The sequence below is a fragment of the Myripristis murdjan genome, chromosome 10 (genome assembly GCF_902150065.1).
Source record: "Myripristis murdjan chromosome 10, fMyrMur1.1, whole genome shotgun sequence".
In the NCBI taxonomy this organism is placed as follows: domain Eukaryota; kingdom Metazoa; phylum Chordata; class Actinopteri; order Holocentriformes; family Holocentridae; genus Myripristis; species Myripristis murdjan.
This window is the reverse complement of record NC_043989.1, coordinates 18,641,147-18,667,780: the sequence shown is the minus strand read 5'-3', so window position 1 is coordinate 18,667,780 and position 26,634 is coordinate 18,641,147. Positions and strand designations below refer to the sequence as shown.

At 41.7% G+C, this 26,634-nt stretch overlaps 1 protein-coding gene across 2 annotated transcripts in view; it reads left to right on the top strand.

Moving 5' to 3' along the window:
• gria3b (glutamate receptor, ionotropic, AMPA 3b) overlaps positions 1–26,634 on the top strand; it is a 79,318-nt gene that overhangs the window by 5,025 nt on the left and 47,659 nt on the right. For both annotated transcript variants that reach the window (XM_030061684.1, XM_030061683.1), the window contains exon 3: positions 17,023–17,262. In XM_030061684.1, coding sequence (XP_029917544.1) covers positions 17,023–17,262 — 240 coding nt within the window. The remainder of the gene's footprint in view (positions 1–17,022; positions 17,263–26,634) is intronic.

Below are 26,634 nucleotides of genomic sequence, written 5' to 3'. Positions count from 1 at the left end.
AAAAACCAACAGCATCTTCACAGCAGCGACCTACATTATACTTGAGCACATGCAGCAAACAGCATGTGTTATGAAGTACCGATGAAAACGGCCCTCACTAGTTCTTTGCGTGTATTTTTGTAGCTTTTTGAGGCCTTTTCTGTGTGTGTGTGTGTGTGTGTGTGTGTGAACGAATGGCAAACAGACTGCCAAAGTAGACGTGCTTTCTTGATGGACGGCTTGACAGCAGCAGGCTATGAGTCCAGAGAAGCTCCTTAGGTGATGGTTGTAGTGGCACACCTTTCTGTCCTCACATTTTGCGAGCAAGCTTGAGAGGTGTGACCTGAGCTGAGGAGGACAAACGTGGTGGCGGGTGGTGGAGGCTTGGAACGGCTCAGAAAGACGGAGAGATGATGGGAGTGAGGTGAGATAGGAGAGCAGTCGAAGATAGTTAAGAGAAGAAAGAATTTGATTTAAGGATGTGATAGAAAATGTTTATCACCGAGAGTGTGTATGAGCGAAAGAGAGACAGAGCTCTCCAGGCTATGGGGGGTTGTGCCGGGACATGCCATCGCAGCCCAGCTGTGTTGGAGACACAGATGGAGAGAGCACATATGCCCACAGACTTACACACGCAGGCACACACACATACAGACATATACAGACACATGCAGAGGTACAAATGAACAAATATTCTCCCTCCCCCCGTCATATTTGTAACCCAGGAAAGGTTCCTGTCCTGTACATTAGCTCCCTTGATGCACTTCATCATGCAAATATTGTAAAGGTCATGGTGAACGTATGACTGATACTCCATATCGCTGTCTCTTGGTGCACCTTTTGAGGAATAAGTTTTCCTAAAAATTACTCAGAGGGTATCATCAGAGGGTAACATCAGTGTGTGTGACAGAATGATAGGGGTGAAATAAACTATGCAGAGTAAGGGAGCACTGGATGTATCTGAGAAGCACCATGACTGTGCAGTAAAGCCTCTGAGAGCAACATGAGCCACTGTACAGGAATATGATAGTCCATTTTTGAGGCTGACAGGCCAGGCGGTCTCAAAGGCCTGTTTGAGGTGGCTCGACATGGGCCTTGGTCAGAAGGGTGGTAAAGGCCCAGGATGAGGTTGCACATCCTGGGAACCCTAAAGCCTCTGCAAAAAGCGGCAAGGAATCTACCAGAAGAGGGTGATTGACATCATAGATAAGATAGAAAGGGATGAAGGGGACAAAAGGTGGAGTCTGTGTCAGATTCAGTTCTATTAGTTTTGTTAACTGCATGGCATGATGCAGTTTAAAAGTGATATAAATCTAATGACTAATGAATGAAAATGCACTGTTTTTTTTTCAGGGTCTTGTATTCTTTGCACAATAATGGGCATGTACTTTGTTTGTTATGGTCATAGGGAGTTAAGGTTTTTCATACAGCAAATATATAAAAGGCTGGAGAGATTCCAAAGGCCAAACCTCCAAAGGGAACATTATTTTGACCTAATTTTCTGGCCATGAGATGCCCTCCAACTTGACTTTTTTTCCCTCTTTTTTTTTCTTTTCTTTTTTTTTTTTGCCAGGCACACAGTTGAGGCTGTAATGAGATTCAGGGGAGGAAACATAGAACACACTCCCAGGCAGATTCAACACAATGAATTTTTAATCAGAATATCAAAAGATCCTCTTAAACCCAACCTGAGGAGAAGTGTTGCTGTCGAACTGTTATTTGTCTTGGAATCACTGACGCTCGCAGATGTTGTTTGATAAAACAACAGCTTTCCTCCCTCACTGCTGTGGTGGCTTCAACTCATCTATCACAAACACTGGGCATTTGGCCATTTCGGCATGTATTGGAACATAAGTAGCATATGGTTCAGAAACAGGTTTTAATATGAAGAACATTAAATCAACACTTGCATGGATGCGTTTAAACATTTTACCTGGTGCTGACTGATGTCAGTGTTAAATGTTCTTTTTAGTCCCGGTGATGTTGACGTCTTTCAATTTCCTATTGATTTCCTTTGTCTATCTGCTCAATTTCTGTGGTGCAAATCTGATGAATTGCAGCGGAGTATAGGGCAGGAGATGGAATGATTATGGATGGACTGCCATGGCAGCATGAACACACTATCACCACAGAAACCACGATTACTTCAAGTAGACACCAGTACAACCAGCCTGACCTCACTGCATAGTGAATTAACACTTCACAGCTGAACAAGAAATATTTAGCATGTAGACTTGAATCAATGATATTGATACATCATGGGTTGCAATAATTCAGGGACTGTAAGAAGCAGAACTGCTCAAAAAACAATTCATATTGGCGGAAGTATGGGGTTACTCATAAAGCTTTACAGCATTCATAGATTTTGTTGACAGAATTTTTTTACAGGTATAAAAAACAGTTTACCCCACAGGTGCACAATAAATACCTTGATGTTACAGGTAACCAACCACCCGAGGATAGGTTTGGGAATATTTTGTAGGACATCCACCCCAAAGTTTTATAGCTCTTCCATGAATGCAAGGCATAGATCAAGCCCTTTTTGTCAGTAGACACAATGCACTGTGACAGCCCATCTATGCTCCACACATCTGTTCACCACTGTTCAAATTATAGGATGGCCACTGAACCATAAGTCAACAAAGACAGGGTAAGTCTGCACTCCCTTATTGAAGATCATATCAGCACTGCGTTGTGACGAAGAAGAGTAGCTGGCTGACCATAAAAAAGCAATGATAAACACTATGAGGCGAACCAAACATACTGGTAGATTCATGAAATCTTAGTGGAACATTAAACACGTTCACTGCAGTGCACCGTGCACAGGCAATAAACTGTTTATGATAAGAAAAAGCCTGTACATTTGGTGCATTTTGAATAAAATGAATGGGGAGGGCTGTTATTGTGAACCGCTCATCTCAGGTGCATCAGGGATATGTCTGCCAGCAGGCTACCTAGTTGCTTGTGATGGCTGCTTTCCATTTTGTCTTCTCAATGAGGAAAACCTCTCAAGGAGAGTGGGGTATGTCGTTTGTGGCAGAGATTATTTTTCATTTCAGAAAGTCATTTACCCTTATGTGCCAATTGTGAAAAGGCAGGAAGGCGGTAGGTGAAGAATAGCAAGGAAGAGGTGAACAATTCTCCAAACTTGTCACATATAAAGATCTCCGACATTGCAGTCAGCATTTTTTTTTTTTTTTTACTCTTATTCTCTTTCTTATATACTTGAACTCTCTCAAAAAGCCCATCACAGCTATGTTCCTGCAGCCGTCGCAAAATTCACAATCAGCTATTGGCCATTCACTAGACTCTCCGACAATACCCGTAATCACTAAATCAGTAATCCCTTATTTGAGCCGGAATAGCATATCCACGTCCTGCCTCACTGCGGTTGCCTAGCTTCACTGGATGCAAAAGAAAGAGCAGGCAAACTGTGGTCTCCCTTGACAGGAGCCTTGAACTGCATTGTCCTGAGCAAGGTCAGGAAGTTTCTGAAGGAAACTACGCATTTATTATTCCTGCGGAAACTAGTGGGAAAACATTAATTGGCATCTTTGTTCTGTATAAACTTCCCCAGTCCACTTGGACTGCGTTATCGGCTGTTTACTGTTTTGGTTTTGCTCTGTATGCGTGTGGTGGAGCATGATTTCTGGGCTGAACGCAGTCAAAAATGAAAAGGACAGGGGGTGGTGCTGTGATGAATACAAAACATCAACAGTGAGTGTCATAATGTACTCTACAAACTAGTAAATATTGGATCACAGTGCAATGGGGCCCGGCTTCCAGCCCTTCGTCTGCCGAGTGAGCAGATTGATCCGCACGTTCTGGCCCGTTCAGAAGAGGCAGTTGCTAGCACAGCCCTGCCAAGGCTGCATGTCTGTGCAGAAACAGGGGCTCCATCATAACTGATTGCTTGTGACAGTTCACAGTCGCCGGGCCACTGAAGCATCATAACCTTGTGAAACTAGTGTATGGCCACTCTAGCATGCAGGCTGAAGGAGAGGAGAATGAAAAAAATAATATTAGCATATTCCTTGCAGTGATGCAGAGATGCAAATAAGACATGCCATTCCGTGAATAGCCTCTGTAGTTAATATTAAACACATCTTATGTAATGGAAGCCATAATGCGGACCTACACCTCTAGAGACCAGGGTGAATTTATGGATGATTTCGACAACTGTGATTGTAATTGAAGGACCCCAGCGATGTCAGAGGAAGGCCCCTCGATGTGTTGACATTTGGAATAAATGGTTCTTGGCTGATGACTTTGAAATAGAAATATCATTTGACAGGCCTGCAGAACAAATACAAAGCCACTCAATCCACTTCGTTTGTGCTGTCACCATAACAAATGCCAATAAATTTTTGATTCTTCACTGATTCACATTGAATGCATCAGTGTAATCAAATCTGCATGAATGCTATAAAGGGTAAACAGAGTCTGAATAATAAAATGCCCATGAATAATATGCATAGAATTATAATGGTTGTAGGCGATTCTGTAGCTTTAAGGTGCTTTGACTCATCTCATACTAAATAGCTAGGCAGGAGGCTACTGTCCATCAGCTTGCCGCCTCATTTTCAAGGAAATTCGTAATAGGTGAGCAAGACAAAAGAGTTATAAAGATTGTAATGTTGTGATATGGTTTTACTTTATCATAGTTCTTGTGTTCTTAATGCTCACGATCCCCATTAGTGAGAATTAAGTGAACATGATGTGTGCTCTCTCAACCATGACCCTGCTCTGTTTCTCCCTCCAATGGTTAATTCGAAGAGTGCTGTAGTGTGGCTCTTGCCATTTCACACATGGCTACGTAAAACCTGTGGGCGGTTGCTCCCAGGCCACTGTCCGTGTTTGCGTGTCCATGCATGACTGTGTGATGAAATATTGAAGTGTTTTATCATTGAACACTGGGTGGCTCCAGGCACGAGTCTTGTCCTTTAATTTTATTTTCCTCCCTTCTTTATCTCAGTGGTGTGGCTTTATTTTCTGCAGCATGGCGTGCAGATCAGGAAGTCAACCTCATCTGGACCCATGACAGAGCTAATCCATCGCAGCTGCAGAATGAAAAGGCCGTTTGGAGTGAATCCATTCCAGAAGCCTCAATGGAAAGCTTCTCTCAGATGCTGATGCCCTTTGCAGCACCGACAGTGCTACAATATGATGAAAAAGGGCTTGAGAGAGTTCAGTGGCTTAGCTATCTTTATGAAGAGAATAGTGGAGGGGAGGCAGTGCACAGAAGATGGAGAGATGAAGCAGCTAACCGTTGTGTGTGTTTGTTTGTGTGTGCGTTGTTGTGCTTGTGTGTGAATGTGTGTGATTTTAAGCAAGGGATATAAACTGGACTGTCGTTAGATAGCACAGGACCACCTCCTTCATCTGTGCACATACCTGTCTCCTGTACTGAGCTCCCAAATCTGTCTCCCTGGGCTGAATGTGCAGGGCATGCTGTCAGTTGATGTGTCAGGCACAGCTGTAACAAGCCTTTTGAGATTGCCCATACAACTTCAATAACAGACCTACATTGATTGTAAATTGGACATGAATTAGACATTGTGAATGAGCATGGTGTCCACTTTGAAAAAGTGACAGCAGTGATGTTCACTTTGATAAATTATCTTGGCTTTGCAGCTATGTTGGTCTTTCTAGTGTAAACAGTAAATGAGAGCAAATACCTTTCTGAAATATGTCAAGGGCACCAAGTAGTCTCCCCAGGCCTGCTTTCTGTTCTCTTTGCTTTCTTCTCAAGACTTTCTGCAATGTATTTCCATCGTATCCATTGTAGTGCTGTGGCTGCTACTGTACAAGTCCCATCTCTAAGCTGTAAGGGGATAGACTTTAGGTCCTTTATGCATAAAGAAGCTTAAGTTTGAGAATCGCTCTCAAGTGGCCGAAGTTTCAGAAAAGTCAGTGCACATTTCACTCCTAATTTCAGGAGTTTGTCTCAGAGAGTAAAGCTTTTTAGCCCTAGGACTCCCTCTAAGAGGATAAAATATTTAGGGGTAATGGAGAAGACTTGTTGCATGAGACGTTCCTATTCTAGAAATTGTTGTAGCAGCAATGTTATTCTCACAATCCTCCGGTCTTTGTGATTAGGACACAAAGCATGCGTGGTTACAAAAGCGCTGTAATACAATTTAGATGCTAAATTGGCTACATTGCTCTGCGGCGCCTGGTGGTTAGGTGACATGTCATGAGATATCGCACCATCACAGAACCAGACTGATCTATTGAGGGCGCTTATTCAAACGTGATAAGGTCTGCAGAGAAATTCATTCGGAGCACATCATCTAATCTGAGAAAACTTCCCCTTCTGCCTGCAAGTAACTTTATAAAGTGATTCTGAAATGAAACGCCTCAGCTGAGAATTTTTAACTGCTCTTGACAGAAAAATTTCTCAGACATTCTTTAAGAAGTCCTGTATCCTAAAATGCAAAGTATGCTCACATTTGTCGAAGAAGGCAAATGAAGGGCTTGTACGCCTGAGCCCTGGAATACGGCATTACAGCTCACTCACTGTCACAGCCCTCTGTTTTCCATCTCTCTCTCTCTCTCCCCCTCTCTCTCTCTCTCCCTGCTACCTCCAGCATTATCATTCATGGACGGAGCACCGTCTCAGCAAGGGCACTAATAAGATGAAAAGTGGCGCTGGACTCTACATACTTAACCAGGGTGCATGGAGCCTGAGAAGGAGAGGGAATTCTTTAAGTGATGCCTCCAAGGTTAAACAACCGGCCTCCTCTTCCGTCCTCATTGACTTATTCTATTATTCTTTGCAGAAAGGCAAAGAATGAAATTAAAATTCAAGGCTCACAATGCAAACCCCCGCAATGACTTGCTTCATTGCCATAGGATATGAATAGTGATATGTAATTTGATTAGTGAGACCTGGTGCAAATGCTTAGTTTACATGCGTAGGAAGTGGACCTTGTGAGGGTGGCGGACAGTCATCTCCTCTTAGCGGCCATATGCTGGAAACTGTAAGCTTTGCATGCGCATTAGGACATGCATGGAAGCAGGGATCTGAATTCCCCCTAAAGAACAGAAACCACCAGCAAGGAAGCATGATCCTCAGATGGGTTTATACTGTAACTGGGATGTAGAAATTGCTCTCCTGTCTCGGAGATGCAAGCGGAGACGAGGAGATGCGCAGAAACTAGTTCAGCATCCTCAAGACTAAATAACACAGAGAATTGATGTATACAGGAGAGCAGGGAAATAATCCAGCATTTTGACATTGATGGAAAAATATATGTGGGTGCCAGCCATCTACAATGTTTACTCTGCTTATTTTTTCAATCACCTGAATGAAAATAGGAACAAGAGAGGTTTTCAACTGCCACTGTTATTTTCCCTGCTGTGCAGAATTGGATTCAAAACAAGTCAGCTTGGTGTGCTGTTCTATATTCCCATACCTGAAATATAGCCTGAAATGTTCAGCCAGGCAACTCTCTTGTAGTCAAAGTCAAATAATTTAGAGGCATCCTCTTAAAGTATTCCTTTAATCTGTTTGATGGGGCTGGGAGTTTTCTCCTTGTCTTTTCTTTCTTAAAAGCATCTGTCTTGGAGTCCTAGAGTGAACTGTTTCCAGTGATTCGGCAGGGCTAATCTGTTATAGCTGGGCTGTTTGTTGTGTAGCCAGAGCCCCAGACCACTTCTGACAGCAACAGTTTGAGCGTTTGCTGTTGTGGTCTGACATGTTGAACTCTGTCTCTCTCGTTCCTTTCCCAGCTGTCCCTCAGTGCTCTGCCTCCCCTATCTCCCCTCGCTCCCAGCACAGAGATGGTGATTAGGTCATGTGTTAGAACACGTTGGCATGCCTTCAATGACTGTTCCTCCTAATGCAGTGGCGCAATCCACACCCCTCTTCATCTGTGATCCCCGCGTTCTTCCTTCCTTCATGCTCCATTCTCTTTCCTTCCTCCATATTCATCTGCAAAGAGCATGCTTAAGGCCTGCAGTGCTGATTGGGAGGATTAGTGGTGTGTGAGGGACTTTGTCACCAGCTTTCTGGGAAATCCAATTACAGAATATCATAAGCCTTACATGTTTCATACCCTTTTGAATCCTCCTTAAAAATACATACAGCTATACTCAAAGGGTCCATGTGGAGCGACTGTCCTCACTGTATAGTATGGCGATAGCGTCACCATGTGCCATCTTTCAGAAGGTGAGAGGAATGATCATCTTGTAAAGGCTAAGACAGTCCTGTGGCTCTCCTCTCGCCTCTGCATTGCAGCAAATGGTGGACTGCATGATCCTGTCGAAGAAGGGATTGTTGTTTGCTCAGTGTGATGGACCGAGATCTCACAGCACTGCTCTAGAGGTGAAGCAATTGCCTCGGATTTTGGTCATCTAACACAGATAGTGCTTAATAGTTTGCAAGGATTTCCCTTTTACTGTCAAAAAATAACATGCTGAGGATGTAGACGTGGATCCAGATTGCTGCTGAGTGTGCTCACAGTCTCACGTATGAGTTAAGTACTATCAAATTGAATTTCTTTAGAGTTATTAAGCAAACCGTCCTATCGAGGAAACCGCTATTAAACCGCTGTTATCTGTGGACTTCTGGAATAGCCAATGTGTTGAATATTCGAACAATCTTCTTTTTCAAATCGCCACATAAATGGTTCTGGTCTTCTGACACATGCTGGTCTGTTTGAACTGTGCAGTGTTTTCAACCCTTTGTTTGCTCTTAGTTCAGGTGAAGTGTAACGGCAGGACCTTGAAGGTGAAAATCTCTCTCAGGAGGAGATGGAGTTGAGAGCCATTGAGTCCCTCAGGGATTGTTTACTGGCCACTCTCACAAGTAAAGAACTATGTCATCAGAGTGGCATGTCGTGCCTGGTGGAGGGGAGGAGGAGGAGGAGGTGGCTGAGGGCTTGTACAGAAAAACAGGGGGGGTGGAGAATACTTGAGGAATAACGGCATTGGGGGACAAGAAATCCCTGGGCCAAATCCGACCCCTGTGTCCCTTTTTAATCTGACCACCAGATCAGTGTCCTACTGTATACACACAGGAATACGCACTGGTTTCCAAGGTGATTTGAGCTTCAATCTCAAGGCCTTTATAAACCCACAGTGTGCAGTTTAATGGTTTAATAAATTTATGGTTTAATTTCAGTTTGAAATGTAGCTACATGCTGGATAAGTTTATTTATCCAGTGTGTTTTAACTTTTTAAAGTGTTGGCCCACAAATTGGAGTAGTAAATGGACATTCTTTTACCTAAAGGTATGAAAAAAAAACCTACCAACTAACAGTTGGTACAACTGAGCTTAAATATTTAATGTTTAATAATTTAATAATTAATATTTTTAATTTTGATTTAATTTTAACATGCAATAGCAAACCTTGTAGGATTTCTGCTCAAGGTCAATGTATTCTTCTTCTTCTCCTTCTTCCTCTTCTTCTAATTTATTATTATTATTATTTTTAAAGTCACATTCTTTTTATTTTAGTTTTAACATCCCAAAATTTAGATATACAGTCATAACCATCTTTGAGTTCAGTGTTACTGGTTAGACTTAGGCTTAGGCTTCATTTCAGGGAGTCAGTGTCAATGTAAATGTCCATAGTTTCAATACAGTCTTGTAATGCAGTCCATGCATTTGTGTTAACTGCCTTGATTAAAACTACTTGAGTTGATGATAATGACCATGGTTGCCGAGTGTATTTTATTCACTCACATCTCAGCATTGTTACAGAACATTACCAAGCCAATTCAAATGAAGAGAGAATGATATTTTGCATAAGAGTTCATCCATTTTCGAAAACCTGCAAAACATTGTTCAACATTTCATATCAAGTGTGACTCAGATGTCATCTTTGGATTGTATTCAGGAGTTTTGAATATGTTTTGTTTTTTGTTTTAATTCCTTCTGTCTTGCTAACAAATGAGTGTTCAGGTTGCATACATACATCTTAATGAGACTTAATGGGGTTTTAAATTGTATGGATGTGCACAGTGGGCTATTTTGCCATAAGTGGATAACTGGTTTTCGTACGGACAGTTTCTGGGTTCAGTCCTTGAAGTTTCAAAGAGAATATAAATCATGCAAACTAGAATTTGAATTTGAGACTTTCACACACATTTCCATAATTTCCTTCTCACTCAGATAAAGTACTTTGCATAGATCTCAGACACAAAATCCCAAATAAAGGCATTTTGAAAGAACTGTAACACAGTACCTGTGGTGTTTCCATTATTTTACTGGTTACTTGGTAGTTGCACCTGCAATATGCGCTATCAATACAGGAGTCCTGCCAGCTAAAAACAGATTTACTGTAGCCAAACCAAAGTAAGTCACAAAAACCACCACCTCCCAGTCTGCAGGTAGATGTTAGTCTTCTGAATAATGAACAGTACTGCCTGCCAGTATGGAGACAAGCCAGCTGTCAAATCTAACTCTAACACTGCCTCAGTTGCAACGTCAAATGACTGTCTATTGTATCCAACATTTTGCTTAAAAAACAAATGAGGCTGCCAAGATGAAATGTGGGACCTATTATTAAGGTACAATAACGAAAGCTTAATTGCTGCATGATGTAAAATGTTCTACCTATCCCTTGTAATCTTGCTGCTCAAAGCCAGATATTTCAGATGCTTTCATCTTTGTTCTGCAGATTGACTCCTGTCATATTTCAAAGTACCATGCTCGGCAGGGTGAGAGTGCAAAGATCATACCATTTAATATGAGCAGTGAGGACGTCAGTTAAACTAACTCAATAAAACACTAACAAACATTTCCAATGCCTTTTTTGTAATAATTAGATTAGATTAGATTGTAACAGTCAGTGACAAAAATGTGTGGGGGCTAAAAGACCGTCTTTCTCTCATGGTATTAGACGTGTGGGGGCAAAAGTCCCATTTGCTTTATGGAAACGGTGCCTTTGGCTGGAAGCTAATGCGCCCCGACTCAGCTCCGCTGTATGACATTTGGACATTCGGTGTACTGTCTGATTCTGCTTATTCATTGAAATATGTCACCCTAGCCCAGATACAGGTTCTGTGTGGGTAGATGCAAAAATTAATTTAAAACTTGCTCACTCATTTATGCGATGGATGTATTTTTTTTTTTTTTTTTGTCCTGGGCTTAATTTTTTCCCTTATAGTGAACTCATATCTGCTTTGTGTCACCACATGTGGATAATGGTAATTTTTGAATAACATATTCAGCTAGTTAAAGTCCCCCTCCAGCCATTTTTAAGCCCCTAAAAAAAATCACCTCTGTTCATCAATATTGCATATTTAGAGGTCTTTCCATGCAAAAACATTCCTTATTGCCTTAAAACAGCTTAAATGTAACTCTAAACCTTGCCCTCATTAAAAATACACAGATCTATAAATATGCCTCCCAATCTAACCAAAAAAAAAAAAAAAAAAAAAATTAAGGGCAATACGGTGCAACGGAACTGGAGGAGCTGGTGCTAATGATACGCAAAGCACCACTGTGTCAGTCAATGGGAATGGGAACTAGATCTAACTCACCCAGGTTACATCTGAATCTCACATTTTAGCAAATTGCACCTCTCTAGTGACAAGCTTTGCACAGACACAAGTCAGTATTGTCAAAATCAGACATTTTAGGGGACATAAACATAAGAAAAACACATTTTTCAAATGAAGGGCGTCTTTAACAAGCCAGATTGTGGATAAACAGTTTCAGTGCAACCGTTCTCTGCAGAGCATAACAGGCAGCCAATTACCAGTTTGTTTGCATGCCTTTGTTTTGCGTTGATTGGATGTTCAGCGGGCTACAAAATCTGAAAACAGGGAAAGACCAAAAACCATACTGAGCCTTCCATTTAAAAAGTTACCGGCCAGTGCGGCAGGTGAACTTTACTAATTTATCCGACAAACACAAATTTTACTGGCATTTAGCTCTTGGCAGGTGGTAATTTCAGACATCCATATGGTGGTACCAAATTTATGCTTCCTGTGTTGTGCAGATGTTAGCAAGCTTGGTATTGCTTCCACAGGCTTACTACACTGTATATGATTTTTCTTCACATGAAGATTTCAGAATAGTGCGTATTTAGGTATCTCTTGATGTGACTGCATATTTTATCCAGCTTCCAGCATGATCAAAGTTACCAGTCCCTAATCTATGGTTTGTAAAAAGTTGCTGGAAACAGCAGATACAAAGTATGAAAAATGGAGAGCTGGGAAGTGGAGGCGAAAAAAGGAGAGGGAAAAAATAAGTCTGTCCCCAGCTCTGAGGGAGGCCATGGAGGGCCTGGATCTGCAGGGCTGGTGGGTGAGCTCTACATTAACCAGGCTTGGTGGGGGAGGGTCCCCAGGCCAGGCTCATTGCGCCCCAGTCATCCATCACACACTTCAGCAGTCAAACATACTGACTTGATGCAAGTACATGCATATAGACGCACTCACACACACAACTGTACTATCAGTTGATCCACATATACACACAAGCACACATATGCTCCTGCACTCACCTCTAGATTGCTTGTGTTTTTTTTTTTTTTTGTTGTTGTTTTTTCTTTCTGCACACCATGCCTTGAACTGAGGTATTCTATGGCAGTGGTTCCCAAGCCAGCAGGGGGGACTGCAGGGCGTGCATTAACATTTTTGAGGGAAAGAAATCAAAGTTTAATCAAAAACAAGCAATCAAAAAGCAGCTGCTTGTTTTGATTTTTAGAATTTATCTTGCAACTAAAGCAAAACTCGTTTCAAATGCTGCTTTCCCTTTTAACTGACTTCGCTGGCGAGTAGCGCATGTTTGAAAGATGACAACATCAAGGATACGGGGCAGATTTTATGAGGGATGTGTGAGGTTGTTGAGGAAAAAATGGTTGGGAGCCATGGTTTGATGATAAAATAGAAAACGTCATGTTATACTATGAAATCTATTAGATTCATTTACTCTGTTTAGCGTCAGTGTCCACGGCATCTTGGTGGCATTTAGCTCAGCAGATGAAGGGCACATTGTGTGATGGTAGAAACTAGATGTTAATGCAGCGGGACCAGAAAGAGTTTCCTTTTTTTACGTTTCGTGGGCACCATTGCGGTTGAGGCATCGTTGAATCTGGGTCTGCCATTTGAGTTAACAGTTTGAAGCGCTTCACATCTCCAAATGACAAGAGCTGATGCAATCCCCTGGGGCATTTACGAGCTATCTCCCTGTGACAGCATCCCTTCTTCAGAGCAGGACAGGGCTGATATAGGGGGAGAGGGGTGAGAAATGGGGGAGGGGGGCACAAGCAAGCAAGCAAGCAAGAGGAGCTATGAGGACCAGAGGGAGAAAGAGACCGAGGCAGCGGCAAGAAATGCAGGACAAGTGGCTGAGAGGGGGAAGAACAGAGCCAAAGAGAAAGAGAGAATGTGGGCTGCGCGAGGAAGGAGAGAAAAACAGCTAAAGAGATACAATCATCGCTGACATTTACTGTGCCCAGCCCCCTTCCCAAGGCTGTGCAAGACTCTGGCTCATGGGCCGCAAAAGAGCATGGAAGTCCAAATACTTTGAGTGCATGAAAAGGTTTTCAGGAATTAGCCTAGCGTGCCTGCAGGATACCACCACATATCCCTCTGAACTAGCATTCCAGGCCAGCCATCTCAAGTGATGCATCAGAAATGTAACGTCCCCATAGCACTGCCGAGTGTCCTGATTATAGAGAAGGGAATGAGGGCGGTACACTGTGTGTGTTTGACCAGTGAACTGGAGATGGGATGCATGGTTCCCTGCAGCAGGGAGGGGGTGGGGGGGTTATACAAGCGGCAGAGGAGAAAAAAAAAAGCAGTGGAAGTGAAAAAGAGATAGGAAGAGAAGGAAAGGAGGAGAGAGATCGAGGGAGAATTCTCATGATGTTTACCACCCAGTCCTCATGCAAGCCTCTTGTAATGTGCATGCATGTTTGTGTGTAAACGTGTGCTCTGCGGTTGTCTGAACATTTATGAGTAAACATGCATTATAGAAATCCGGGGTGAAATGCAGTAAATGACAGAATTATCCTAACAGATGCGGCATGTGTTTAGAGTTGGAGACAAAGTGGCCTGACTTATTTCCACCTATGACATTTATTTCAATTTTATTTAATTACTAAGAAGGATGAAGCAAATGTAGGGGCACCCATCACTCCAATAAGTAGTTACCCCCTCCTCCAACCCCAGCTCTCTCTCCTGACTGACTGAGCCATGAACTTGTCCAGAATTTCAACACCAATCTCTGTTCTGAGCGGGGCAGGATGATATTATGGGGAAACAGTCCGAGTGGGGAAAAGGAAAGGCACTCAGGTGGAGCGAGATACTGCCATGCTTGAAGAGAATGTATGCTTTAGGGAATGACCAGATGGTTGTGGGAGAAGACAGGTCACAAAAGGAGAGGTCGAATAGAGCGGTGAGCTCTAGGAGAGTGGGCAGAGATGAGGAGAGAAGGGATAAGGAGAAGGAGGGCGATCAGTACTGCAGGGAGAAACTGAGGAAAGGGAAGGAATATGCAGTGAATACAGAAAGAAGGGAAAGAAGAGTGCAGCATAAAGACACTATCACAAGTGGAGGGGGGGTGAAACAGGAGGACATATCTTCTATTGAAGCTTGGGCTTGTTCAAAGCTCAACCTAATAAGCAGAGGACAGCTGAGCAGAGAGAAAGAGGCCGCCAGATCTGGTCCCTTAGGACAGGTTCTGTGTCAGTCCTGGCCCAAATTAAGAGGGAGTGCAGAGAAACTGGGCCTTGCACAGGGCTGGAGCTCTACTGGCACCCATTCAGTATGGGAGATTGCACCACTCACCCAGCAGCACTTACCGACAATACTGCTGTCCATCTGTTGATTCACTTATCAAGAAGCTGTGCGTGTGTGTGTGTGAGCGCACATGCCTGTAAGTGTGTGCTGAGATTGGATGTCTATAGCTTGGGAGTAAGGTGCCTGTGGTAGGACAGATAGAGAGGGAACAGAATTAAAGAGGGATGAGGCGAGACCCACCAGTATCCTGATCTCTCGTTGCAATTGTGTGTAAGAGCCAAAAATACGAGTAGAATATGAAAAATACGAACACAGTCATATTGTCGTCTGAGTATGAGAAAGGTTAGTACATATTTTTAACTCGCTGCAGGAGCATCCCTCAAAAAAAAAAAAAAAAACGTACTGGCGGACAAAAAAAAAAATCAGAGAAGTGATATTATTGTGTGTGTGTGCATGTGTGTGATTGCATCTTGCGCCTCATTAGGATGAAAGCACAGTAGAAGAATGCATGTTGGTAATGAATTGTTTCCAGTTCAGCGTTAATGACCACAGAGAATCCTGTGGCATTAAGCGCTGACGGGCTCTCGCGGCGCTGTGTGCTTGCATCTATGTGAAAATACGACGTCGACGTTAAGATGGCATGACAGGATATGATTTGGATGGATTTTTCTGTCCCCCGGTCATCGTATGTCTTGAATGTTCAAAGTGTTTGCAGATGTTAAGAATGCTTGATTACCCAGCGGGACTACTTGAGAGTCAATCAGAACAAGTGAACAGCCATTCATGACAGGGTAAGGAACCAAGGCACACCTGTAGCTCTTAATGTTAGCGTGCAAGTTAATGGTTTCTGACTGTGTAGGAATCGCCCTGCATTACAATTTATGCTGCCGCAGTCTCACTGGAGTGTGAGACGGATGTACATGCGGATATACAAATAAACGGAAATGTTATGTTTTGTTTTCTTTTTTTTTTCCTGCTTCTGAATAAATGTCATCGGATGCAAATGAGTATTTTGATAAAGACTAACGCATGTATTACTGACTTTCTTGTTTCCCACATTCACTGTTATAGATCTTCTGCAGTGAACTGAGCTGCTTTTCTGTTTTTTCAAAAGTGTCTAACTGTTTATTGCCTCACATTTGTACCTCCGACCACTTCAGCTGGAGATAGAAAGCCTCTAAACGGAGCCTAGCCTTGGTAAAATGTATGCATGACTACTGCTGGGACTCAGTCACTTTCTGATTGCAGTGCATGCTGTGTGTGTTTACACCTTGCATTAACATGCTTTTTGTGCTTATCTAGATAAATTATTGAGATACAGATTGCATTTTAAATAGGTGTAAGTAGGGTCTCATGTTGTGCCTTATATCTCTGACTTATTATATCAAAACACAGGTAAAGCCATGGGAAACAGATACTTGGTTTTGAAAGACTTAAAGAATCAAAGTGGAATCCTAAAATCTATATTCTCTTTAACAAAATACTTAATTTTGGAAGCCTCTTTAATGAGTGCATGTGAGTATTTTATTTTTCTTCCAGAATTACATTAATGTATCTCATGCACTCAACAAGAAGTTGAGTAGTAGGTCGCCCTAAATACACAAAAAAATACACAAAATCAATTGTTTTTTTGACCGGGCACTAGCAATCAGCATATCGACATTTAGAACAGAGCACTAACATAGCAAATTCGGAGATTGTGTGAGTTATATTTGATTTGTTTTGGATGACAATGGAATCTTAGGGGTAAAAAAAAAATAAAATAACTGGCCTGTCAGAACTTGCCTGTCAACTAAAAATAAGCCAACTCTACGTCGCTCTTCATCTACATCCTCTCCATCAGTGCTCACAAGCAGGTGAAAGCAAACTCCAGATTCACTCTCGTTGTGGAACCAGTTTTGTCCGTTTGGCATTTCCCCTCACTATATTCCCTTTTTTCCGCAATCCACAGAATCCGCAGATGCCCAGAAAAGTCCTGGGCATGGCAAAACAAGAAGTAGAGGGCAGGGTCTCTGTAGATACATGCACTGCCACACACTTATAGTGGATCAGAAGTGATGATTAAGAGGAATTATTTTTGTATGAGTATATACATTGTTTTTTTTGTTTGTTTGTTTGTTTGTTTGTTTGTTTTTAGGAAAATCCTCCTCATTCTGCCTTTAACAGCCTTCTGACCTTTACCAAACCTTTACTATTGGGAATGGGTCAAACAACTCAAGTAATCTGTTATTTCCCACAGTGATGTTGCAAGCATGTGTAAATGTGTACATGTGTATGTGTGCTTTCTGACAAAACAGTGTGTTAACACTCATGTCCTCTCGCTCGCTGCTTTCCTTTCAGTTTGCTCCCAGTTCTCCCGTGGAGTGTACGCCATCTTCGGATTCTACGACAAGAAGTCCATGAACACCCTGACCTCCTTCTGCGGTGCTCTGCACACCTCCTTTGTCACACCCAGTTACCCCACCGATAATGAGGTGCAGTTTGTCATCCAGATGCGCCCCGCCCTTCGGGGTGCTGTCCTCAGCTTGCTCTCTCACTACAAGTGGCAGAAGTTTGTCTACCTCTATGACACCGATCGAGGTAGGTGACACTGCAGGCCTTGAGTCAGGACTTGGTTTATGGCTTAAATTATAGCACAGACCCGCAGGAGTGCAAGCTCAAAATAGCAGCTAGCAGAAAATGGGTTCACCACGTAATACTTGAAGAAAGGCATGTAAACGTTTGAACCATTAATATCACACTATTTCTTACATTAGTCTGAAGTAAATGTGGAATATACTCACTGTATACTTAGCTAGTAAAACTTGCAATAACGTGTAGAGTCATAACACTTTAAGAAATTGCACATCTTATGAGGCATAGCCTTTAGAGTCTTGTGACAGTAGGCTGGTTTGTGCCGGTTAATCTTCTGTTTAATCATGTTGTTGATATTGGCTCGTCTTTCATCTGAAATGAGGTATGTCACAGCTGCTACTCTCTAAAATGATTTCTTCAGAAATCAGAGGCTCTGCCTGTGGGGGTTGCTCATTGTGTTGCGTCAATGAAGGTTTTGTGTAGTTCCCAGATTGCATTGCTTTGTTGACAATAGACACTGGTTTAATGCAGCAGCGCCGTGTGTTTGACACCCTTTCAACATGACCAAGTGTTCATTCCTGGGATTTCTAATGTTAGACAACAAAATGAGTTCATTATCTCTCAGCAGAATAATACTATAGTAATTCCAATTTGTTCGAAGAGTACCTGTGCAAATGGCAAGGACAGATGTGTTTTGTGACAACAAAGCAACACTGTGCCTTTCTGTTTGGAAAAACACAAGGTATGAAGGTTCCAAAAAGAGTGGCTACGCATTCTTCCTACACTGTACATAGGAGCTGCTGTGTTTATTGCTCATTATAGAAAGGTCCTGACCTGCAGATATGCTTCAGGCAACTTGTCTTCTCTGCAGTGTGCTCTCCGTTTGGGTCTTCTTTTCTGGTCCATCCTCCCTCCCCCTTCTCTCTCTCTCTGTCTTGCTCTGAGGCAGAATATGAAGTGTGCTGTAGTGCAGAGTCCTCTGTCTTTGGGTCTCTAGGCCTGCAGGGTCCAGAGCTGAGGGCCTTAATCCTCCACGCAGCCTGGAGATAATACGTGGTTAATTAGGGTCACTCTTACTGGAGCGCTCATTGGAGCTTCCCTGCGGAAGCTTGCAACCCACATGTCCTTCAGCACCGCCGCCGCTGCCCGGCTACACCGGTCCCCATCTCTCTGCCATCCTGTCTTTGTCTGGCAGGTGAGACTGTCTGGAGCAGAGTTGGACACACAGTGGGGGTGGAGGAAGAAATTGAAATATAAAACAGAAGAAGAGTGGGAGAGAATAATGTCAAACAGACACTTTCAAAACAGATGAAGAAGGAGGGACGTGGGAAACGAGAAAGAGACAAAACAATATATCAGTCCAGCAATTAAGGCAGCAGCCGCATATGATTTACCACCTTCTACCTGTGTTCAGACAACTCCCTGTGTACCGTACATCCCCACGCAGAGGCCCATGCCAAGCCACTTTTGCTCTCTCCTTACTGCCAGTAGTGTAACACGATCCCTTATTAGTGGGAGGACATTGGCCCCAGGAGGGGATTAAAGTCGTTTATTGATGCACTCCATCCAGCACTTTGGGGGGGCTTTGACACTTGGCTCATCAAGCAGACAGATGTGTCAGAGAGCCTCTACCTCTGCTTATCAGGTAGTGCAGCTCCCCAGGCAATATGGACACTGACTGCTGGCTTGGCCAGGAGGATTGACAGGGGAAAATAGTCTGCAGTGTTTTTTTTTCCCATCTTTGAAGAGCAAGTGAAATTGACAGATGGTGTCTTTCATCTGTTTTCATGCACTTATTTAAATTCAATGTATTGATTTAGATGACGCAGCGACAGTGCTTTGGGTCACCTTGAGAGTTAAAGGAACTCGATTCCTTGCATTCCACTGTATTATTGTTGTTCAGATTAGGTTTATTAGCATTGTCTGAAAAAACAAAACTGACATCTTGAGAGAAGTGCTCGATAATAGAAAACCACTAATACTTGGTGCCAGGTCATGCTCAGACTAATAGCACTAAATTGGTGATGTTGTCAGCTAAGCTTGTTTTCTGACCTAAAGGTAAAGATTCCTTTCAAACATAAGTGGCAAGAGAGAAAAGCATAAATCTGTTTTGTCATAGTGTGGCTCTGCAAGCAGTTTTTTTTTTTTTCTGACAGAATTTTGACTCTGCTTTCTCTGCTTGTCATGGCAGCAAATGAATAAACAATGACCTGTCTGGTCATGCTGTGTTACACAAGGACCCCGTTGCAATTTATTACTTTCTTGAGTGCTTTTTGCCTTTTAATTTGCGTGTTTGATAAAAGCATTGATTCAACACAATACAGGGACCAAATTTGCAATTATTCTCCAAAGTCCTCTGCTAGGTAGGAAAAAACATTGTGCTACAAAAAAAAAAAAAAAAAAAAACATTCACCAGTTGAGTTCCACCAAGGGGTTTTATCCAGTCAATAGAATAGATTAATTACAACCACACCACGCACTTGGCTCTGTTATTGGACCGACAAAAAATGCTTTTAGGCCTTAGTGCAGTGCTTTCAGTCTGAGAGCGATTGCTCATATGCTTCAGACTCTGATGTATTGGAAGGAAATGGAGGGAAATTTTTACCCTAAATGCCAATGTCAGACAGCTGTTTGAAAGCAGACATAATGATGAAGGAGCTGGATTGGAGGCAAATGGAGCCTCCATTGAAAGTGGTTAGACCAGCTTAATGAGTGGCTACTCTTCTTTTATCAAAGGTAATATCTAGAGAGGCTGCCTGTGTGTATGTGTCTGTGGTGTATGTGTATGAAAGATGTACGAGAGGTGAAAGGTCCAGGCAGTGGAAATACAACGCTGAAGCAAGGCACTGCGTCCTCCTCTAGTGACTGATATCACCACTTGTCTTTTTGAATTACCCCGAAAAGTGACCCATCGCCGGCCGAAAAAATGGACAATCCACGTTAACAGTTTCAAGTTACCTCAGCCAAACCCTCTATTTTTCCATTTTCTTTGCGATTCTTAGTTCTTGAGCATATATATATATAATTTTTTTTTTTTTTTTTTTTTTTTTTTTTTTGCCATTTCTCCAGTTTGTATCAGCAGATGAATCCTCCACTTTAAAAGCTTTGGCTGCATGGGGTGAAGGGAGATGGATCTTGCCCTTTCTGTTCTGGCGGTCAGGTATGGGCAGATAATTGCCAGGTCTGTGCAGTAGAGACAGATGATTACAGGCTTTATTGTCTCTCCCAGGCACAATCAACCCTGATTCAGCAATCTCACCTCCACTTGATTTATGACTCTCTCTCTCTCTCTCTCTCTCTCTCTCTCTCTCATCTGTCACCTCCTCTTGCCCATCTACATTTGTGTTCTCTGCGACTGTTATGTTATCTCAAACCCCGCTGTTGTTGCCGTCTCAGAAGTTCCCCATCCTGCAACTGTTCTTTATCTATTCTGCAGTGGTACTACAGTACAGTGGTCACAACCTGTTCTTCCTTAAATACAGTCAAGTAGATTTGAAAAGATGTACCGTGAAACAAAGCCTCTCAAACCACCGATGTTGAGCCATTTGACAGCTGAAAACAAACTCGAATTTTCTAAGCTATTTGTTCTGGGTTGGAGCAACAGCCCAGCACTAGTACAGTGTTCAATGCAGGGTATGCAGAAAAAAATCAGGACCCATGCTTTACTTCCTTTCCATTACAGAAATAAAACAATGTGAATTAAGAGGCTCTTGTCTCCTCTGACAGTGTGAAAGCGCTTTTATTTTCCATTGACATTTTGTGAATGGCAATTTGGAGAGAGCAATGCCAGTGATATTTTTTTTGGTAAGACCTGGAGCTGTCATCTCATTAGGTGCATGATGGTGTTGTGGGATGCAGAGTTTCACCCTGTCTCGAAATATCGATGTGTTCTCTGTTCATTGCTACACGAAGGAGGTGGTGACAAATTAAGAACAATGCCCGGCGTCCCTTCATCTCTTTCCATCATTTCCGTTACCAATCAATATTCTGAATGTGATACAGTTAGCGGGAAAATGATCCTGCGCGTAGCTGCTGCACAAAAAGCACAGCTATTTACTCTTATCATTTAACTGCTGGCAGTTTTAAGTACCACTGAAAGTGTTTGATGCCATACCCTCATTATAGCACCAGGAAGTCGTATGCTCTTTAAATAAAATCATGTGGAAGCTGTATCCCAGCATTCAGCCAAAAATATCTCTTGGGTGCTTCTTTCATTCCTTCTGTCAATATTTTCAATGACCCTTACTGCAGCGGAGTCAATTTAACAAACTTATCTGGAACAATAAAGTGCATGTATTGATCATAAAAGATTGCTGCAGCATTTGAGATTGTCGTGGGAACTGCTTAGCACAAAGAAAAAGTGTTTTACAAAGCTACACAAAGTCTAATCTGTCCGCTCCAAATTCACACTTGCACACATTTTTATCTTTTGTCCTTTTTTTGTAAACTGTATTGACAGGGGTTTTAAGGAAAAACAGGAGTATTGATGTCAGAAACCGGTGCTGGGGAGGCTGCTTTGATCAAATAGTTTCACAAGCTATACTTCCTGCTGGAGGAAGTTGAAGCACAGGAAAGTTACTCTCAAGAGAAAGTTTTGTTAAGTTAAAGTTAAGTTACTTTACATTTTACCTGTCTGACTGCAGTCTAGACCTAATCAAAATCGAACAACCTGATATGGGTTCTTCACAGAATAAAGTGGATTGCATAGTAACTTTTTGTAGTTAAAAAAAACTTAAAGTTGCAGTAACTGATTTCTGACCTCTAGAGGGCGTTTAGAGCTCAAACTCAGCCCTGCTTCGGGGTTTACGACAGCTTGGTTGTAATAAAATCAATACTTAAGGCAAAAAAAAGTGTTTTTGGGATGGAAATGAGAACTGCATTTCACTCCCTTAAATGTCCTGTTGGATTACTTGGATTACTTTGTCTCCCGTTTGAAAATATGGTGAAGCTGCAGACTTTCAGCAAAAAGGTAAACAACTGCTTTGAATGAGCAGTGCTGATGGCAGGGACAGAGGCACTTTTGCAACGTTTATCTGCAGAATTGCGGTTTCAGAGACACTTTGAATGAAACTGAAGAGGCGAGGGGGAGGAGTGGGCGGAGTGGGCGGAGCCACATTCCAGGCCAGAATTTGATAACAAAGAGAACAAAATGGTGAAAAAGCAGCAAAATGGCCTGGCCTAGTGACTCGGTGCAGGTTTAAATAAATGAAAAGGGTATTGACTTGCATAGCCCTGACAAATATTAAAAACAAATAAAATAATTCAAATATGCACCGTCAAATTACCCCTGATGATAACCCTCCCTTCCCACCTCCTGCCTAGCTATGTCTTATTAATAAGTTTATTTATTTAATTTATCTATCCACTTAACTCGCCCATTTGTTCGCCACCCATCTCCCCATTCAGCTGCTCACTCCCCCACCACCTCATTATTATTATAGCAACAAAATGCATTTTTTATTTATTTTGTTTTCCATATTGTATGCTGTTTAAATATTAGCTTATTATTCATTTATTGTGTTCATATATTGTTGGTTTAATCACTCATTAATTACTAAAATGTTTTATTTGTATTTCTTTAAATGTAACTTCCCTTGTCGTGCTGTGTTGTTTTCTTTGGGATGTTTTGCTTGTCAGACTTTGTTTTGTTTTGTTTGTTTTGTCATGTCTTGCTTTGTCTTGTCTTTTTTTTTTTTTTTTTTTTTTTGCTCTGCCCCTGTCTTCCCTTATTGATACACATATTGCTTCCACTCTGGACCCAGTGAGGTGGTCTGGATAAAACCTGTCTATGTTTTCAGTAGTTATCAATTGCTCAAATTGACCAAAGCGTAATTAAAAACGGTGTCCAGATTTGAAATGAGTTGCAAAATGTAGTTAAAATATCAGTTTATATGTAGTGACACTACTGATTATTACATTGTGAGCAATGACGCTGTACCTGCAAGTGCCAGATGGACGCTGTTTATCTTAAATGCAAAAAAGTTTGTTTTGCCTAAATGACCAAATTTGGATGTGCTTTAAAAACTATGCTGCATATACATAAAGCTTGTATTAACTTTTTTATATATATAAATATATTGCAAATTAAAGTGTCTTTGAGTCTCAGCGTGGGCTTAGATGAGAGATGAGATGAGAGAAAAAGGCATCCACCCATTGTTGTCTCATTTTGCTCCCCGGATGTGTCAAGAAGATAAAATCACAAATTCAGCATTCTGTCTTTGTTCTTTATCAACTAAAAGCAGCCTATTAGAGTAAATAAAAGAATAAAAGCCAAAAAAGAAAAGAGGAAAAATCATCTGACTGTGAGAGAAACTCCGACCTTCTGTGGCACTATTACTCTCTATTCCAGCGGAGTTGGCTTGTCATCAGGCAGAGGACTTGAATCATTTGTGTGCATTACTTTTCTTCTCGCTGTCTATTTTAGTGCCGAAACTTATTTCGCACGCATTTACATTGTTTACAAACTCTCTCCTGGATTTGTGGATTGTATTGGAAAAACTAGATCAGAACCCTAAGTAAAGTGATGCCTCCCTCTTTTTTTTTTTTTTTTTTTTTGACAATACAATACTGTACTTTTCAGTTCGAAGTTGGTTCAAATACTTGTCTCACTCAGAAGGCGTGTGTGTCACTTTCACCTCACACTGAAGCTGAGGCCTGATAGCTCAGCCTGACTTCACTGAGGTTTTTGAAAAGATTTTGAAGCAGTTCTGTGTTGAGTCATTTCCTTCATAAAAAGTAGTCATTCACAGGGGTGTTGTATTGCTTTTTGTGTAATCTAAACACTCATAATGCTCTGTCCATTGTGAATACCCTGGCCCGGAAGGCATGGACTATTATGATCCAGCTCAGGGAGTCAGGGGCCACCCAGGGCCTGGAGGGAGTCATTTTCATTGTGTACTTATGATCCCAGCATTCACAAGCCAAATTTACCACTGTACTACACAAGAAATTATGTGACAGCACACTCCACCGGTACCACACCAGTTTTTTAGTTTCCAACCACCAAAACAAATGACAAAGCATTATGAATGTTACAGCATTTTACATTGTAATTACCTCTTCACTATAGTTTTTAATAGATCTCTGCTCTAATTAGCCAAGGTTCTTGTCTGTATTGGTATTTTAGACAAAGGGCCATTACATAATATGATTTTTCAGTCAAAATTGGCGACCAAAGACGTGCAACATCAACAGGTCTTGGCACAGCTACAGTGGCCTGTGAGTGACATAAATAAAGTCACATTTTCAAAGGGCTGACTTGAACTGATGTTCATTTTGTTATATTGAGATTCAAACCTAAACAAAATGTTGAACACCAGGCTGTAGGCTAAGCCAGGATGTGAATGAGTTCCATGGCAACACATTCAGTCTTGCCTTTTCTCTGACACATGCATCGATACATCAGTGCATTATCAATGAGTCTGTATTGTAGTTTGAGCTGCAATAATTAACCTGTTGCTCAGGGAATACCTGAGAATACAGCTGCAATGCCTGATAAGATAGATGTTTTTATTGAGAAATTATAAAAAAAAAAGTACTTAAAGCCAGCCCAACCTTTTCAGATATAGCTAGTATAGCCAGTAAGCTAGTCAGAGCAGAGATCCAATAATATCACATAATATGTAATAATGCAAAATAATACTGCTTTGTTTTTTTTTTGGTTTGTTTTTTTTGTTTGTTTGTTTTTTGTTTTTGTTTTTTTTGTTTTTGTTTTTTTGGCTTGAGAACAAAATTGCAGGGTTGTTCCAAAACAGAGAGTACAGACTGGAAAGTGAGTTTTTGAAAGCCATAAATCTCAGTGTCCGCCAGAGCAATTGCCAGATCCATTGGTATTGATGAAAAACCCTATTAAACCCCAAGGGAAATATTATAGTCATCCTGAGCTAAGCGAATAGTAACCTTTTCTTTTTTTCTTAAAGAATCTTTTAAATTGCCACTAAAAAAAAAAAATACATTTTTATTGTGTTTATACCAAAAGAAGGTGATAACACCTTGTCAGCCCTTCCTCTTCATTTCTAGTCTTTACTCTCGTCACCCTACCTCTGTCTATCTTTCCTCTTATTCTTTCACCCGCTAGATACACAGTATTGTGTTGCAGCATTTGGCAGTTTGACTGTGCTCATGAGCCCCAGATCATTTTCAGTTTAATGTTAATATTAAACAAAACCAAACAAAAAGCTAGATGTCAGTCAGCAGAGTGCAGTGCTATGTAGTTGCAAAGGCGTGCCAACTCAATGTGTCGTGTTTCCACCAAAACTTATTAATTTCTTCTGCATCACATTGCCAATTTGTTTCACATCAGGAGGTGCATATATTTTCATGTCTACACCAGAAATGTGGGCTATCAGATATGCCTGTTCAAATTCTAGTGACTTTCAAGCAGTTTGGCCAACTATTGCAGCACCATGTGGCCAATCAGCACCATGTTTGAGTGGTTGTTAGGTGTGTCCCTCACCCACTGTACGAGTTTTGAAAAAATTGGCATATGGTTATGTCTAAGCTACAAATGATCTCTCCAGTGCCCCCATGTATTTTGATTATTCCAATAATGGTGGGCTTGTCTCTTGTTATATGATGTCTGCTGATAAGCATCCAAAGTTTTGTGGTGCTGCTTGTATCTATTTGCCGATTATTTCCCCTCTTGTGAGCAGCCACCCCCACCGCCACAATCATCTTTGCCCGGTTGGTATGAAGAGTTATTCAGCTCTTCCTTGCCCTGTGACCATACTTTCTGCCCAGCTTTGGGCAAATCCATTCATAACATTTTGAGAAATCCTGCAAACAGACAAAACAGATGGAATGGGACAAAAACATAACCCCCAGTCCAATTCCTTTGGTGGAGGTAAAAATAACTGAAACAACAATTTCCCTGGGCAGCTGAGAACGGCCCCACTTGAGGGAGGCGGGGACCTTTTCACAGTGTGCACTCTGTTTACAAGGAGAGGTGGGGCCGCTCTCCCATGCTCAGTAATTAGGGGGGATTAGGCTCCCATCTCACGACCTTTCAACTACCCAGCCCACCTGCTGATGTTTCTGACACTGTGAAATTAATTTGAGCCTTTCATCATGTTCAGAGCGGTAGATGTCTGACTGACTTACAGCCAAGAGCTTGTGCCTAATGTGTTTATATATGTATATCACATAATGCAGTCCCAACACATTTGTTCAAGTAAATTAAACTTGTCTTTTATTAATAACTTGTGGAAGAAGAAGCCTGATATTAATTCTTTCATTTTGACTCTGTCATTGAAATATGCCTGCAGGGTGTGCAGTCCTTAGCTGGTTGGTGAATTCTCACCATTTTTTTAAAGTGATGACAACGCAGACCCTGAATAACCTTTTTACTGGCCATTTTTATGGTAATTAGTGCCAAACTTG